At 37.1% G+C, this 19,199-nt stretch overlaps 1 protein-coding gene across 1 annotated transcript; it reads left to right on the forward strand.

The window, feature by feature from the left end:
• On the forward strand, window positions 7,941–16,220 carry LOC109232538 (pentatricopeptide repeat-containing protein At1g12775, mitochondrial-like). The gene is made up of 6 exons (XM_019398304.1): window positions 7,941–8,262; window positions 9,461–9,489; window positions 11,666–11,782; window positions 12,797–12,931; window positions 13,596–13,661; window positions 16,059–16,220. Exons 1-6 carry the CDS (start codon window positions 7,941–7,943, stop codon window positions 16,218–16,220), a joined length of 831 nt encoding a protein of 276 aa, XP_019253849.1.

Here is a 19,199-nt window from a genome sequence, read left to right on the forward strand (position 1 = left end):
GAACTTGTTGGCGAAGGCGCATAGCCTGTCTTGGTTCAACCGTAGTTGAACTTTTTGGCGAAGGCACATAGCCTGAGTCCCATATTGTGGGTATTGAGTGCTGAAGCTCGATTTGGATTCGAGACCTTGAGCGGCTCATCCGTTGTCTTCCCAACCAGGGTTTATAGGCTGTCTTGAGGCGACTCTCGACTCGAGATCTCTCCGTGCCGGTTTCTGGCCGGAGCTCGTATCAGGGATGCGGGAGATGCCTTACAGAGACCTTCCCTTAGGAGGGGGGGGGCTTCTTCTTTTTGTTTGCACTATCTGAGATCGGAGAGAGAGAGAGGACTTAGATCTTGATTTGAGATCTTCGAGTTCCATCTGCCTGATATGCCGCTTTGGCTTGTTTATGCGGGGTTGTTCTTCTTTTTCCGGCGTTTCTTTCCTTTTGATCCATGGAAGAACTACGCGATTTTGCTATGAAATCCCCACAGACGGCGCCAAATTATTTGCTCAAAAGTTATCACATATCTTATGAGTATAAAATAATATAAATAAATCACGGGAAAATCATAGCAAACCGTAATAATCCGTTGGACCAAATGAAGGAAACAACTATTAATACTCAGGATTAGGGGGAGAAACATTAGAAACCTTTATTGATAATATTGGTTTGGTCTGCCTCTCCATGGAGAGGTTCAGAGCCTTACAATGGTGTTCCTCTTGCCCATAATTTTGGGTATTGTTGTCCCTTTTTTCTCTCTCAATAGTGGTCACGAAGAAGCCCCCCCTTCTAGGGTTCCATCTCTTGGTATTTATAGCTGTGAGCTTCGTGAGCTGGCAATAAGTGGCCGTGACCACGTTGGGATCTCGCCTTTATGGTGGCGGATAGGCCATGGCCTTGTCGATCGAACCAGATGCGGGCTGAACATCGTCAACTCTGAATGGTCGTGCCACTAATTAATCATGAATTAACTTAAAACGGGATTAGCCTCGTTAATTATCGTGGGGTCGAATTCTGACCCATACAATTATACAAAACCACATTAAGTTTGTTGATTTTCTTTTTGAAAAGTTCTTATCATTTGTTGTTCGTCCATCAATTTTAAACTACTCTCTTCTCTCTTTAACTTATACATCTTAACAAAAAGAAAGAATAACATAAGTAATTTTGATGGTGATCAAAGGTTTCTTTTTATGGAAAAAATTAATGACTTTGCTTGGGACTTTCCTAAAGGTGAAAAAGGAAAAAGGAAAGAAAAGATAACAAATGAGACGACGACAACAACAGCAACCACCCAGTATAATTTCACTAGTGGGGTCTGGGGAGGGTAGAGCGTACGCAGACCTTACCCTTACCTCCAAGAAGGCAGAGAGGTTGTTTCTAGTAGACCCTCAGCTCCGAAAAGATAAAAGAAGGACAACAACAAGCATATCAATCGGAAAACCAGAGCAAAAATACAAAACTAACAGTAAGTACTGTAATTAGAAAGCTGAAACGAAAGCAACAACAAGTAATAACAGAAGTCGAAGGACACGACAATACACAGATATGACAACACTCGGCTACCTAACTTAACCCTTTACCTTTATTCTCAACCTCCATACCTTGCTATCCATGGTAATGTCCTCAGTAAGCTGGAGCAACGCCATATCCTGCCTAATCACCTCTCCCCAATACTTCTTCGGCATGCTCTACCTCTCCTCAGGCCCTCCAGGGCCAACCTCTCGCGCCTCCTCACCGGAGCATCTGTGTTAATCCTCATCATATGCTCGAACCATCTAAGTCTCGCCTCCCGCATCTTGTCCTTCACAGGGGCCACACCCACCTTGTCCCGGATAACTTCATTTCTAATTCTATCTAACCTGGTATGCCCGGACATCCATCTCAACATCCTCATTTCAGCTACCTTCATCTTACACTACAAGAAATTTGATTTTTAACGACCACTTCTTAACGAAGGGACATGAATCCGGTCGTTATAAGTGTACTTATAGCAACCAAATATTTTTCCGGTCGTTGAAACGAATTATTAGCTCAATATTAACGAGGGGATAATATTCGGCCCTTAAAATATAGCATAGCCCGTCGTTAAATAATTAATTAATAAAAAGTGGCGCTAACGTTTCCCTCTTTTTTCCCAAATCCACGCCTGGATCTGCCAACCTCCCCTTAGAAAAGAAAGAAAAATCCTAAGGCTTCTCCAACACTTGTGAACACTTATTTCGGTAAACCTACAACTGCTATTTCTCTTGCGAAGTAAAATTCAGCGAAACTGCTGGTGTTCAAACGTTAATATCATCGTATTAGAGAAACTGGTGGTCACCTCCATTGATAACAACTGCTCATCTTCGAGTTTTTTCTCATCACGAAAGGTTCGAAATTGTATCCTTTTTATGTTAATTNTTGTAAAACATCCTTATAAGTCTGTTGAAAGGAATTCAAATCCTTTAGACTTAATTCATATTGACATTTACGATATGAAGTTGACACTATCTCGAGGTGGAAAAAAGTATTTTATTACTTTTATTGACGATTGCACTAGATATTGTTATGTTTATTTGCTTAATAGTAAGGATGAAGCAATTCAATAAAAAGATCAAAATGATTAGAAGTGATAGAGGTGGAGAATATAAATCTCCATTTGCAGAAATATGTTCGGAATATGGAATTATCTATCAAACTACTGCACTTTACACACCTCAATCCAACGGAATTGCGGAAAGGAAAAATCGGACATTAAAGAAAATGATGAATTCTTTATTAATAATTTTCGGATTACCGCAGAGTTTGTGGGGGAAAGCTCTCCTTACAGCTAACCGAATACTCAACAGATTACCCCACAGCAAAATGCATTCGATTCCATATGAAAAATGGAAAATAAGAAAACCCAACTTGAAATATTTCAAAGTGTGGGGGTGTCTAGCAAAGGTACAAGTTCCTTTACCTAAAAGGGTTAAAATCGGACCAAAAACAGTAGATTGCGTTTTCATTGGATATGCTACAAACAGTAAAGCATGTCGGTTTTTGGTTCATAAATCCGATAATCCCGAGATTCATGTTAATACGGTAATGGAATCAGATAATGCTGAATTCTTTGAAAGCATCTATCTGTATAAAACTGAATGCGAGTCGTTAAGTGCAAGACCTAAACGACCTCGAGAAGAACCAAAGGAAAATACTCCAAGTATAGAAGATCCAAGGCGTAGCAAACGTCAAAGAACATCTACTTCCTTTGGACCAGATTTTGTGATATTCTTGCTTGAAAATGAGCCTCAAACTTTTAAAGCAGCTATGTCGTCTTCTGATTCAGCATTTTGGAAAGAGGCAGTCAATAGTGAGATTCAATCAATTTTGGATAACCATACATGGGAATTGGTTGATCTTCCTCCAGGAAATAAGCCTTTAGGTTCGAAATGGATCTTTAAATGGATAATTAAAGCTGATGGCACTATTGACAAATATAAGGCAAGACTTGTTGTCAAAAGTTATAGACAAAAGAAAGGCCTTGATTACTTTGACACTTACTCGCCAGTAACAAGGATAACATCTATTAAGGTGTTAGTGGCACTAGCGGCCGTGTATGGTCTTGAAATCCATCAAATGGATGTTAAAACAACTTTCCTAAATAGAGAATTGGAGGAAGAGATTTACATGGAACAACCTGAGGGTTTTGTGATTCCCGGTAAATAAAAGAAAGTGTGCAAACTTGTTAAGTCGCTTTATGGACTTAAACAAGCACCAAACAATGGCATGCAAAATTTGACCAAACAATGTAGGCAAATGGATTTAAAATCAACGAGTGTGACAAATGTGTTTACATTAAAAATACTCCAGGTCATGAAGTCATTGTTTTTTTATATGCTGATGACATGTTGATAATAAGCAAAAGTACGGCAAATATAAATGCTACAAAGTGCATGTTGGCTAGCAAATTCAACATGAAAGACTTAGCAGTTGCTGATGTGATCTTAGGAATCAGAATTCACAAGACTCCACAAGGTCTAGCATTATCACAGTCTCACTACATTGAAAAGGTACTTGACAAGTTCAAGTATTTGGATTTCAAAATTGCCAAGACTCCAATTGACGTGAGTTATGCACTTCAAAAGAATGAAGGTGAAAGTGACTCACAACTGGACTATGCAAGAGTATTGGGAAGTTTGATGTATATCATGAATTGTACGCGACCAGATATAGCATGTGCTATTAGCAAACTGAGTCGGTTTACAAGTAATCCCAACCAAATACATTAGATGGCAATGAAACGAGTTTTGGGGTATCTGAAACATATCCAGAATTATGCTTTGCATTATTACAAATATCCTTTTGTGATCGAGGGATATAGTGATGCAAATTGGATCACCGGATCATCTGAAGTTAAATCCACGAGTGGATATGTTTTCACAATTGGGGGTGGAGCAGTGTCTTGGAAATCATCCAAACAAACGTGCATCGCCCGTTCTACAATTGAATCTGAATTCATAGCTTTAGATAAGGCCGGTGAAGAAGCTGAATGGCTCCTGAATTTCTTGCAAGATATTCCATTTTGGCCACGACCACGACCGCGTCCATGGCCTCTGGCGGCCTCAGTAGGTGGCACTGGTGGTCGTCCATCACGTCCGGCAGCTCGTGTCCTCACCATCTGTGAGAGAATAGAATAATAAAGATTTTGTTCTCAGTTCAACAAAGCCGCACGACAAGAGTTTCAAGAATATGAAATTTTCCTAAAGGTTCGGCAGCCTCTCGAGGATAAGTACAGACGTCTCTGTACCGATCCACGGGACTCTACCAACCGGCTCATGACTCGCGAGACCAAGTAACCTAGGTTCTGATACCAACTTGTCACGACCCCAACCCCGGTCGTGATGGCGCCCAACACATTGCTAGGCAAGCCCGACCAATTCAATAACCTTGACCATTTATACAACTCATGAATTTATTTAACATGGATAAATTACTAAGTCACCATACTGAATATCTGAAATAAAGTAAAATATGCGAAATCCTAAGTAATAAAGTAATTAAACAGCCCGAAGAATCCGGTGTCACAAGTCTGAGCCTCTAATATACGAGTTTCAACCTACTACATAATAGTTTGAAGAAATGCGGAATAAAATAAATAGGATAGGTGGGAAGATCAGGACTGTGGACGTCATGCAGCTACCTTGATGCTCCCGGATATGATGCTCGACAGAGAAAGTCTCACTCAGCCTCAGTGGGTGCACCTGAATCTGCACACGAGGTGCAGAGAGTAAAGTGAGTACTTCCAACTCAGTGAGTAATAAACATAAATAAAGACTGAGAATAAGAAATCCTGAATAGGCACAAAGTAATTCTATAAATACAGCAACTTGAACCCAGCAACATAAAATTCAGTAAAACAATGAAAACAATTATAGAAATATCACAGCAGATAAGTAGATAAATGACAATTAATAGTATGCAATGCAACACATAGACCGGTACTCTCCAGTACCCGCTGCGGCGTGCAGCCCGCTCCATTTATTTATCGTCGACGACGCTCACTGGGGGTGTGCAGACTCCGGGAGGGGCCCCTTACTGCCCAAGCGCAATAATAAGCCATATCGTGGCATCAACTAGGCTCTCGGCCTCATATCAATATCAGTATCATACTGCTGCGACGTGCAGCCCGATCCCATGCTCAGTCCAAAATCACATAAGCCCCTCGGGCACAATCATATAGAAATATTCAGCCCAAACTTCATTAAAAATATTAATTAAGTTTCAAGTTTAAGAAAAAGTGGCTGAGTTTGCAAAACAGTATTAAATACCAGGACTGAGTTCAATGATATGTAAAAATGGTAAGAAACCAGTAATAATAATCCCTGAAGGATTTAATCAATTGGCACGAAGCCCAAACATAACAATTAGCTCAATTAAAATGATAATAAGTGAATTTCAGTCAAATGCGCAGTATATTCATCTACCGGGACGGACCAAGTCACAATCCCCAACGGTGCTCTACCCCACGCTCGCTACCCGGCGTGCAAGTCACCTCAATATAGCACTACGAAGTGCAAACACGGGGTTTCAAACCCTCAGAACAGCATTTACATCTATTACTCACCTCAAGCCGGCCAAAGTGCTAGCTCGCTATGCCCTTGCCTTTCGAATTGACCTCCTCGCGTACCGAATCTGATCAAAACCACAACGAATACATCACAATATTCTAATGGGACAATACCCAATCGAAAACAATCGAAAAATAGCTAAAATCACGAAATTAGCAAAAACCCGAGCCCCGGTCCCACATCTCGAAACTCAGAAATTTTTACAGAAAAGTGTTCTTCATCTTCTCCCGATTCCGTACATATAAAGAACACCAAAATCGGAGTCCGTTTGACCCCTCAAATCGACCCCTAAAGGTCTCATAATCTCAGGCCCCAAAATCTTATTTTTCTACTGTTTTTCATGAATTAAAGGCTGGGATTATGGTCTATAATCACCCATAAACGAGTTTTAATAATCAAATCACTTACCTCTGTGATACCCACTGATTTTGTCTCTTAAAAATCGCCTCAGAAGCTTCTTCCCGTTCAAAAATTGGAAGAAAACTCGACCTCCTCATTATAGGTATACTATTCACGCGTTTTACTGCTCCCAATGGATTCCTTGTGAAATTCTAATGAATTTAGGCTTTTGAATCACTCAATTTGACCTTATAATGAAGGAGATATGTAGGTTTTAAGATTTGCAAATAGTGCAGGTTTTTAATACGCCGTCAGGGGCAATTTCGTCATTAAACTGAAAATCTGGGCAACCTTGGTAAAATGGCCATAAAATCCTCATACGATGTCCAAATTCGACAATTCTTTTTGCTAAGGGTCCGTAATTACAATACGGATCTAATGCTTCATTCAAAACAGTAATCGGAGCTCATTTATTCAATATGATATCATTTATGCTTGAAGAAACGACGTCGAAGCATAAGAAAAACGAGCACAACGCAGCCCAAACCTATCTGAAACTCACCCGAGCTCCTCGGGACCGCATACAAACATACTAACACGTCACATATGATCATTCAAACTGAGTTGCACTCTCAAAACACCAAAACTAACATGAAAACACCAAATTTACATCGGATTCAAGCCTAAGTTTTTCTAAAACTTCCGAAACACGCATTTGATCAAAAACCCAACTAAATCACCTCCGAATAACCTGAAATTTTGCACACACATCCCAAATCACCTAACGAAGCTATAGCAACTCTCAGAATTCCATTCCGAACCTCGGATCAAAATCTCGCCTATCAACCGGAATTCGCCAAAATACTAACTTCGCCAATTCAAGCCTAATTCTACACCGGACCTCCAAAATCACTTCCGATCACACTCCTAAGTCATAAATCATCCCCCGAAGCTAACCGAATCATCGGAATCCATATCCGAGCCCTCTAACTCATAGGTCAACATCCGGTTGACTTTTCCAAAACAAGCCTTCCTTAAAGAGACTAAGTGTCTCATTTCCTTCCAAAAATCAACCCAATTCAACTCGTTCACATAAGACACTGATAATGAAGCATAATGAAGCAGGAAATAGGGAAAACAGAGCGGTTCTCATGAGACGACGGGTCGGGTCGTCACATATTGCAAAAAGGACAGGTATAAAGCAGCTTTAGAATTAATCGATTGCAAGAATCTAAGGGTCTTGAGGCTGATGTTTATACGTACAATATGTTTATAGATGATTTATGTAGGAATAATAGGAGTTCTAATGGTTATTTAGTATTGAGGAAGATGAGGAAGAGATTGATTGTTCCGAATCATATCACCTATAACACTCTTATTAATGGGTTTGTGAAAGAGGGTAAGATTGATGTTGCGATGAAGATTTTTCATGGGACGTTGAAGTTAAATCTTTCACCAAATGTATCACTTTCAATGCTTTGATTGATGGGCATTGTCGAGTAAGAAATCTTAAAGAGGCTCAAGAAATGCTGAATGAAATAGATGCAAGAGGTTTATGGCCCAATGAAGTTCGTTATGGGGCTCTCTTGAATGGTTTCTACAAGCATGGCGTATTGGTTTCTGCAAGAAATATCCTCAAGAAGATGAAGTTGGATAGAATATCTCCTAGTCATATTGCATATACAATGTTAATAGAAGGGATGTGCAAAATGGGGTCACTTGGAGAAGTTGTACCTTTACTTGAGGAAATGTTTGAGAGGAGTATATGTCTTGATGTTATTTCATACTCGGTGCTTCTAAATGGATTTTGTAAAGCTGGAATGCTAAATACAGCAATGGAGATATTAAGTAATATGTACAAGTTTGGAGTTTTTTTTTCCAAATAATGTGGTAGACTCTAATTTGATCTACAACTTTTGTAAGCAGCAAGATCCTCTAAAAGCATTCAGACTCTATGTAATGATGCAAAAATCAGGCCATAGTCCTAACACTTTCATATGCAACTCACTAATATCTTCTCTGTGTACATGTGGAAGAGTAAGAGAGGGAGAGGATCTCATACATCACATGCATAAGATTGGTCTTGTTCCTAGTTCTATTGCTTTTACTTCTATTATTGATTGCTATGGAAGTATAGATGAAGGGTTAAAATCACTATCCTGGTTTGACGAAATGATTAACTTGGGTAGTCAACCTAGCTTGTACACCAATGCAAGCTTACTAAAGGGAATATGCAGAGGAGGAAACCTTACAGAGGCACTTGGCTTCATATAGTATTTTATTACGAGGCTACTCGAGACTAGAAAAAAATATCTGAGTGCTCTAATTTTATCATTCACTTAGAAAAAAAGGTTTTGCACCAGATAAATTAACATGCCACTATGTGATTCGTGGACTCTGTGAGTTGAGCCTGCTGGATATTGGAGTTAAGTTTATGATAAAGAATATTGTGGGAGGAACAGTGGCAGATGAAAGTTTCATACTGGATTCCATTTGATTTACTACTTCAGAAAAGGTTTCTAACACTCTACTTGTGGATTTTCTCCTAACTGATTACATGTTCTTATATGATGACTCTGACTTGCTAAATTTTTGTTATCTCTAAGTTTTTCTGTCATATGTTCATATATGATGAACTGATATGATAGACATCTATTACTCTATTTTTTTAATTGTACTAGGTTGACATGAATACATTAAAATCTCAGACGTGTAAAATGGAATCAACTTCCAAGATTGTGAAGCCTGTGTACGTTCCACCTGGTATCTTAGCAAGGTGATGAGGGCAAAGCTTTAGAGCATTCGGATCTATAAGAGTAAATGTTGAACAGAGAGGTTCGATTAGCAAAAGTAAAATTTTTAGTGTATTAGCTTCTGATCAGAATAAGCTAACTCATAGTGATAGTTTTGCGCCTCCTGATTTTGATATGCTCCCCTTCCTCATGAGGAAGAAGTGATGCAAGGCAGTCAGAGATGCGAAATAAGTATCTTACTATTGTTATTGTATAAAAACTCTTTTATATATGACTTAAATTGAAATTTGCAGGGTCATGTGAATCTGAAAAGGCAAAAAAGGTGAGAGGAGCGAATAGGTCTAAAAAAGTTGCAGGACTCAAAGTTGGAGAAAAGTTGAGCGTTACTTTTTACCACAATCGAGTTGTTGGAAAGAATCATGTCTTATTTACGAGACACTTATGTATATTGGTTCGTGATCGTAATATGTGTCCATTGCACATACACTCATGGGTAGAAAACGAAGAATATAAGCCGCAACACATGCGAGAAGCTGTTACTGTAAGGATTTAAAGCATTACTTTATTAATTTTTATTCTCCATTTCTTCTTTCACAAATGAAAAGGAAATACTTGTGAGCTTACATCATCGCATTGAATAGTTGGTTAATTACAAAAACAAAATTGAGTTTTGGAAGTTCTTTCCAAATGATCTTTTTTGGGTAATTTGGCGTCATATGAGATCTCAGATTGTTTGAAGACAATCTTTTTCCTGTCTATGTAATACAAGGTGAACCTCCACATTTCTCTCCTTTTCAGTGTCTCTATGCTTCTTGGTTGTTATAAATAATTTTTACTTACCAACCAAATATGACTTGATGATCACCAGTGGGACAGAGCCTTGACCCTTTTCAATTGGGATAGAAAGTTTATCACCAAATTATGTCCTTTATTGCAAGAATATTACATGGCAGCAGTGAACTCCTCAGTTTGCTTGAACATAATATAATATCATCAAGGTTGGTACTTCATTATCTATAGTTCTATACATCTATCTCTACAATAACCTCAACCACCTCAGATCTTGATTAACAATATATGTTTAACAACTACAATATTACTCTAGTATGGTAAAATCATGCAGAATCAGATTTTTAATGTCTCATAAGTATCCAGTATGCCATGAACAAATTGTCATATAAATTAGCCAACTTTAATCATACTTCTTCTCTCCATATGACTTTGAAGTTTCTCTTTAGCATGCCTCGGTGCATTAAGAACTTCTCTCACAGCGGTGTCACCACTAACAACGGGATCACTATTTTCTTTTGGCTTTGGCAACTCTATAGGAACGAATGCCAAAGAGTTATTGACGACCTTTTGCTGATTTGTTTTATCTTCTCCATTTTTCCCTTGATCTTTGAGTGAAGATTTTGATCTAGAACAATAACATATTAAAAGTTAGACCAACTTTTGATGATATTACATAGTAATAAAGAATTGAACATATTTACAATGTAATAGCTTTTTGACAGACCAATATAGGGAAGCAATATGTGCAGCACACTGTGGTCTGAATCTGTCATGGCTTATCTATGACACTGTTGTGGATGATAAAGTTTCCACAATAGGACCAATCTTCCACTTTCATATCCAAAGTCACAGACTTAAGAATCTGCCCTCTCTTTCAATTAGAACTCGTATAATAACCTTTATAAGCTATTTATCATCTCTTTTGATACAAACAGGTGGTTAATTTTTTTTTTCTAGTTTACTGGATAAGTTCATGTTTGCTGATATTAAGTCTAAGTCATTTTGTGATGCTCTAAAAGATATGCCAAATGGGGTAGCAATGGGGTTGATAGCCCCGGTCTTGAAAACCGGTATAGTTTTAACAAAGAACTATCGAGGGTTCGAATACCTCTTTCTCCTTTTTTGCTAATTGAATAGATTTTTTTCTTTAGTGGTTTTGCCCATAGAAGACGCCTGCCTCAAAACCAGTCATCCGAGTGGGTCCCTGCGGCATGTGCCATATTTATGTTGCTTGCTTCCTTACACTAAGACCATTGCCACTGTCAAGGAGCACTGTTTAACATAAAAATTTAACATATGATTTCATAACTATTTATCAAAATCTTGTTGTATTAAGTGGCTAACCATATTTTTCGGTGTGTTCTCAATTTAGGAAAAAAAGTGCAAGAAACTCGATCAATAGGTCTAAGTTGAGTATGCCTCATCGTACGGGTAGTAACCCAATTAGAGAGATCATTTATGAATTAGTGAGTAAATCTTGCAATTCTGTTAAGAAATCACATCCTTGTTAAAAATATTTCTTTGACTTGTTTATTTTATTGTGAAGGGAGGTAAAGATGGCAATCCACCAGATGTGGATACTATCTTTTTAGACTCGTAAGAAGGATAGCAAGCTTGTTGAACCTGAAACCAATGTAAAATTTTATTTTACATCATTTGTTTACTGTGTTGCAGTAGTTTAATAAAAATTATCTTTCATTTTATAGGCTAAAATCCAAGAAGTGGTGCAATCTGAATCGTCTCTTACAAACATTAAGGTTGTAGAGAGGTGCTTTGGACCTCAACGCAAGAGTCATATAGTTGGATTTGGTGGTGGGATAACCGTTTAGGAGTTGAAAGGTGGTAACTCCTCGAAATCTACATTATTAGAGAAGTTGAATGCTACTAAAAAGGAAAATGAATCACGGATGCTTGGAAGGGCTAGAGAGTAAATATGATGTGTAAGACAGTAAATACGCGCAACTTGCAAGTGCAGTATTTGATCAGCCTTTATCACACATTAGCAGTAGATTGAATCATTTAACATGTTAGTAGATTGAAATCCTATTATAGTCTTTAATAAAATTATTGCAATGCTCATGTGGAAATTTTTGCAGCACACAGTAAAGGGTAATTAAACAAGCAAAGAAAATGTCCCAGCTCCTTTTCTGTTCATGCTCTTCCTCATTTTACCTTTACCAGACATAGATTAGTAAATGGAAGAATATAGCTTAGGGTAAATGCTTATATCATTATATAATTTGCTAGTATTAAGCTATTTTGGGATTAGAAGATCTCCACATCATTTGGTTATACTTGAAGGAGATTTTTCCTTGCTGATATGGGTGAAGGAATATAGCTTAGGCTAAATGCTTATTTCATGCATATAATTTGCTAGTATTACTAGGCTAGTCCAAATTCTTTTTGGTTGAATAGGAAATTCCAGACTAATGTGAAAGCCAGAAAGTAATACTAAAGCTTTTGGAATGAACACTTAATAGACAGAATTAGTTAACCTATAAACCAAAAATATACAAAGGACAGGGGATAATTAACAATTTAAAAGAGAAAAAGGTAACATTCGTTCTATTAAAAACATACATGAAAAGAAGAATATGTTTTTAATATTCTATCAAGAATATCTAGTGTTCGCAAAGAAAAAACTTTTCAGAAGAACCATTTACAAATTAAGAATAAAACTCGATAGCACACACCTGTTTATATTAACATCTCTGATGATAGAAAATAGGCTAAGAAAATTGTCCGAATGCATATGGAATTCTCTAAAAATGCTTATATCGAAAATTGTCCAAATGCATATGGAATTCTCTGAAAATGCTTATTATATAAGTATGCAGTTTGTAGAGAAGGTTGTTGCTGTTGGTTCTTCAGCCATATCGTACTACTCAATGAACCTTCTGTTGCAAATTGTGTGCCTGATTTTTCACTGTAGAGGTCTTAAGTTATTTGATGACTGTGGATTGAATTGCCTGGTTAAAATTGTGTGTGCAAATATTCAGACCATTTGATGACTTCAGGATCAGCTTCTGATGTATGCAAATATTCAGACCGTTTTGGATTCTTGACTACACCACAAAGGCTTCTCCATCGCCGTAGCATCTCATCCTCCGAGTGCTTCGGCTTCACTCCTCCAAAATTATCATTCAAATAGCTCTCCAATTTTGTTCTTTTTCATTCTCTGCTTATATGCTACAAATATAAAAAGTAATATATAGACAAACTGTCACCTACAAAAATGAAAGGCAGCACATTGAGAACAACAGTAACACGGTGAAAAAAGAAAAAAAAAGAAAAGTTAAATGGGCATAAGAATAAGTTTTCAAGACATTGTTACACGATTTGGGAGAAGAATATATTTGCAGAAACAAAATAGGCATTGTTATCAAAAAAATTGTGTATGAAACTTGTGTACAGGTCTTTTTATAATTTCCAACAATATGCTGCTCCCCATGAGAAGGAATTGTTATTCAAAGAAAGAACAGTTTTTTTTGCAATTGATCAATACTAGTCATCTGATCGTTGTGCTATTTCAATTTCTTGTTTATGGCCATTAGTTTATACTTTAATGGATCTATGTTTCTTCATTAGTTGTTTATTCTTTATTACTAAAGTGGCATACATTTCTTATGTTAACAGATCAAATATTTGAAGTCCGAAGAAGCTATCCTTGAAGAAAGTGTAGAGCAACTTCAAGTACAAGAGGTTTATATTTTGTTAGGAATGGTTTAAAGACGCTATACATATGTTGTAATTTTTTTTTCTCTTCTTAGGAATTATTAAAAATGATGTCATATGATTTAGATTGGTTTCCAGTAAATATGACACTTTAGTTCTTTGTATTGACAAAGAGACCAAGTATTTGGTTTATTTTAGAGTGTTGTTGGGTGTGTATGAAAGCATATAAATAATTATTTCTATACATTTAATTTAAATTTTTGTATTTACATTTAGTGTACAATTTTACATTAGCAAAGAAAAATGTGGTCATTGAAGCTCCTTAATGATAGGTTTCTCAAACAGATAAATGGGCATTAACAAAGGTAAATTTGGTTCATAAAAGTAATAGAAATAACGAAGGGAATATTGGTCGCTAAAAGCACTTCCAATGACTGAATTAGTTGTTGTTTAAAGACTTTTAACGACTGGATAACAATTTAACGAAGGGAGAATCTGGTCATTAAAAAGGATGTATAACGACCGCAAATTATGTCGTCGCTAAAGGATCTTTAACGACCGCATTGTAATCCGTTCGTTAACTTTTAATGTCGGAGCTTTTAACGACCGGTGATGATCGGATTTTTCTGGTCGTTATTAACTTATAACGACCGGATTTGGACTTTTAACGACCATATTTCCCTTCGCTAAAGGCCTATTTTCTTGTAGTGTTATAGACATGGGAGTTCTTGACTGGTGTCACGAACCAGAATCCTAACCTCGGGGTCGTGATGGCACCTAACATCCACTTGCTAGGCAAGGCGACGTGAGATAGTTAACTAGTCAAATCTTAATAGTTTAAAACAAAGTGATGACAAATAATGAGGGATAGGTACTCAAACTAATACAACACCAGCATAAATCATGTAATAACATCTACTCCCAAAGATCCGGAGCCACGAGTACACGAACTACTAGAAGTTCTACAAATAGAGTCTGAAATAAATGCAATTGTTTTGAATAAAATGAACAGTAAAAGAGGAAAGAGAAAGGGGACTTCAAGGTTTGCGGATGTCACCAGATCTACCTCAAGTCTCCGAATGCGATAATCCGCGCACCTCACGTACATCTAGGACTAGTACCAAAATATGCACAAGAAATGTAGAGTGTAGTATGAGTACAACCGACCCAATGTACTCCGTAAGTGTCGAGCCTAACCATGACGAGGTAAACGAGGCTATGACAGGACACTCACGTAATTAAACCTATACAAACATAGATATATGTACCAAATAGTAGCAAAATAGAGATTTCATATGTACAGTTGGGAGGGGACATGCGAAAGGGGGAAAAGATACGATAACTACCATAGGAAAGACAACACAAGACAATCAAATAAATAATCAACCAAGGAGGACAAATAACATACAATATGAAAATGGAACGGCATAACCCTTCGTGTTTTTACTCTCATCCTTACCAAGAAATGATGTCATAAGAGGAATGAAGTGGCACGGTGATGTAGCCCAAACTCACACCACAAATATAGGTAGCGAGGAGGTCGATGAAATAATAAAACCCAACGCAAGTCGGGGTCAATCCACAGGGAGTTAGAATTGGAATTAGGTATATATTTAGTATAATTGTATGATGTGCCTCAAATTACACTTCCACATTCTTGCTTGTTGTTTCTACTTCTACTTTAAGCTATTGATTTTATTTATAAAACTAGAAGACAATATTTTTGGTTTTGGTTGTTTTTCAAATGATAAAAGATCTTGAGTCGTGACTTCCACCTAGGTGGTTACCTAATGGGTTGTAAACTCTAGGACAAATTTGATTGGTCGGGGTTGTAATATAGCAATCACACGCAATTATCCACTCTATACTCTCGGTAGTTTGAGTAATTTTGCCCAATTTGGCTTTCTCAAAGTCCAAATGGGTATTGCACAAAACAAGTGATATATGCTCAAGTCGGGTCTTACTATCTCTAGATTTGACCCTTTAATTGGGGTTATCAATTTCTTGAGTTCACCCCACTTTCTTGTTAGCCAAGTTTTTCTAGACTTAGTCTCTCTTTCTCAAGTAGAGACTAAGTCAATCAGGCATGAATCAATGTTTGCAACCATTAATTCTTGAATTCAAGCATGAACTATGCTAAATATCACTAACCCAATCACAAACAAGCCCTAAATCAAACACCCATTAAGTACCCACACTAGGGTTGGGCCACAACCCTAGCTAGAAAATTAGCTACTTATGAAAAATGAAGAAGTTAAAGAAGAAGTTAGGATAGAATGCATAATAATTGATTAGGGAAAGAAAATCTAATGTTTAGAAGCTAATCTGGTATAATATTATTCAAAACAGTAAAGAAAAATGGCTTAGGTGCTCTACACTGATACAAGTTGACCTAAAAATGATAAAAATTCTATTTATATTAAGCTGAAAATATTTGACGAAATTGCCCTTGCAGAGGTTATGCGGCCGCACAATTATGTGTGCACTCCGCACGTTGAGCTTGACTGGTCAACTGGGCCTCCTGGGGTCGCAGAAAAGTGGGATGCGGCCGCACTTCATTTGATTGTGCGGACTGCACATTTCTGAGTGTGGCCGCACACTTGAACTTGGACCGTAACATGGCTCTCTAATTCTTCTCTTCTGCGGGCCGCATAATTGTGAGTGCGGCCGTACTTGTCATCCTGCGGCCGCACAATTATGGTGCGGTACGCATATTTTCAGCCTGCCCAAAAAACCAACTCTCTAAGAGCCTGTTTGGCCAAGCTTCTAGGAGGCCAAAAGTACTTTTTTTTTTGGCCAAAAAAGTACTTTTTAAAAAATTTAAGGTGTTTGGCCAAAATGAAAAAGTACTTCTAGCAGCAGCAGAACCACTTTTTCGGCTTCTGAGGAGAAGCTACAAAATCTAGCTTCTTCCAAAAAGCAGAAGCAGAAAGTTAATTTATTCAAGACAAAAATAACCTTACAATAAAATTATATTTTTCAAATTATCCCTCATTAATTTAATTTTTCTTTTTCTTTTCCTTTTCCTTTTTTTTTCCTGCTATACATTTATTCTCTTTTTTATTTTAATCAAATTTTTATTCTCTTTCTCCTATTCTTAAGAGTAGGTTTTAAATTTATATTGAATAATGTATTTTGACATATTTAAATTATCATGCAAATAATAAGTAATAACAAACACTCAATATTGTTGCTTTGGAATAACTATATTTATATAAATAAAAAATTTTAATTTATATGTTTACTTTAGGTTTTATATTTTAATTGAATTCTTTTCTACTAAATGTTTAAATTTATTTTTCTTTTCTAAATAATACTAATCGCAAATTGAACCTTTACTGTCCTTTTTCGTAATTTAATACTTAAAAGTGCTTTTTTAAAAGATTGGCCAAACACGATGAGCTTGCAAAAAGTAATACTCAAACGAATCGGCCAAACACAAACTACTTATTTTTGAGTAAAAGCGCTTTTCAAAATAAGTAGTTTTTGGCAGCTTGGCCAAACGGGCTCTAAATCTCCTCTTCTGCGGCAGCACAATAATTGTGCGGTATGCATACTCTGAAGGAAATCTGACAGTGCTCTTTCATTGTTTGCGGCCGCACACAGTATTGTGCGGTCCGCACTGTAGGCCTTTTTGCCTTGTTTTGGTCCTTGTCCAATTTCGACTCCTTTATGAGTTGATTTTGACTTCTTTGGCTCGGTTCTCAACATTCCTGCACGAAAGCACATTTCATTAGTTCTCGGGAATACCTTTAAGTATTTTTTAGCTAAAACGCAAGTAAAAGAGAGAAAATAAGCAGTCAAAATCCCTACTTATCAACTCCCCCAAACTTAAGTTTTTGCTTGTCCTCAAGCAATTAAAGCAATTTCTACCTCCCCTAGAAAAAGGGATATTTCAGCTGGCCTAAGGTGAATCAATCACATATCAATTGGGACCAACAATTACCCACAACACGTATGAATTATCAACAATGCAATGATTTGACTTTTTGAGTACAATAGTTCTAATGTGACACTAGAGCATCAAGAGTTGACTTTATTCATCAAGGAAGCTCGCTCTTTCATGCAGGTCATTGTGGATACCAAACTCCTCCTTCTTTACTCTCCGTTAGCAAATCTCACTTTAGAATGTAACACTCGAAGCAAGGATTGTGAAAGTTTGCTCATTACTCTCAAAAGAATGTCACAAGTACGGCTTTAAGTACCATATGTTTGCCCCTTATGTAAATCACCACTGATGTAAGCTCACTCAACTTGAAATCATGTAGGACTTTTTCGGGATGTATTGAAGGCTTTTTGGATCAAGGTAGGTATTGAAGAAATAGCACGGGTTCATCTTTCCTTAAGCACTCCATTTTCTTATTTTAGCTCATACTTTGTCGACTCTTTGAGTCAATCTCTCTTATCTCGTGGGAACTAGAGAGACGTAACGTCACTCTTTCTTGGACATGACATTCATTTTTCTCCTTTTCTATTTAATCCATGCCTTTCATCATTGTTTTCTTTAAATCCCTTCAACTTTCTACTTTATTCACTTTCTTTTTGTTCTTTCTTTCTTTTCTTTGCCTTCTCTTTTCTTCATTTCTTTCTCTTCTTTGTACCTTTATATCACTTTCAAACTCTTCTTCTCTCCCCAAACTTATGTTTTTGCCAATTGTTTCCCAAGAATGCTATGGAAAGATCGGGTGCTAAGAGAGGGTCATTAGAAAACGGATAAGGCTTGTAACGTGGTTATTGAAGGAAAATGGGCTTAGGATCAAACAGGTTGACTAGGGATATCACATTGGTAGTCTATGGAAGATTTCAAACTTCAAACTGGGTCAAGGAGAGCCTACAATTATTTCTCAAGCCAAGCTACGCTTAGAATCTCGCCTAGAAAAATATTCGAGGCAAGTTCTAGCCTATTAGCACGGGTACTTGGACTTGAAATTCAATACCTCACCTCTCACGCTACTGGATTGCTAAAGGGAACGGAGTTGAGGGCCCACAACAATCCTAGTTAAGATTGAGGATCACAAATGGCTCGACTGAACCACTCGACGTCTGTTTAAGTCAACACAAGAGTCAAAAGGTCACAACTAGAGCTATATTCTGGCAACAATTTGTTTTTAACCATAAAGTCGTAGGTAAATATGTTGGTACCAAGTAAAACATGCTTGAGACCCTTTTATTCATTACTACTATATTTGCCTAAACATAAAAGAAAACGGACTCAATCCCTTAAGAAGGTTGACATGCCATCCATCGTTGGGAAGAGCCACCCGGTTCACACAAAATTCACCTTTGGAAAGAACCGCGACATTAAAAAAATCAAAGGCTTATTGTTCACTCAAACGTAAAAAGAAGCTAACAAATCAAAAAGAAGCTACTAAGTAAATAAGAAGTTATACTACTAAGGAAAACAAACTAAAGAAGCTATGAAGTAAACTATGGAAAGTAAAACAAATAAATATACAAAACGAGGGGACAATAAATATATACATCAAGGGAAAGGGAGGAATATATACATAACCAAAGAGAAAAATAAAGATAAAAGAAAAAATAGTATAAGAGTTATTACAGGCC

The sequence above is a fragment of the Nicotiana attenuata genome, chromosome 9 (genome assembly GCF_001879085.1).
Source record: "Nicotiana attenuata strain UT chromosome 9, NIATTr2, whole genome shotgun sequence".
In the NCBI taxonomy this organism is placed as follows: Eukaryota; Viridiplantae; Streptophyta; class Magnoliopsida; order Solanales; family Solanaceae; genus Nicotiana; species Nicotiana attenuata.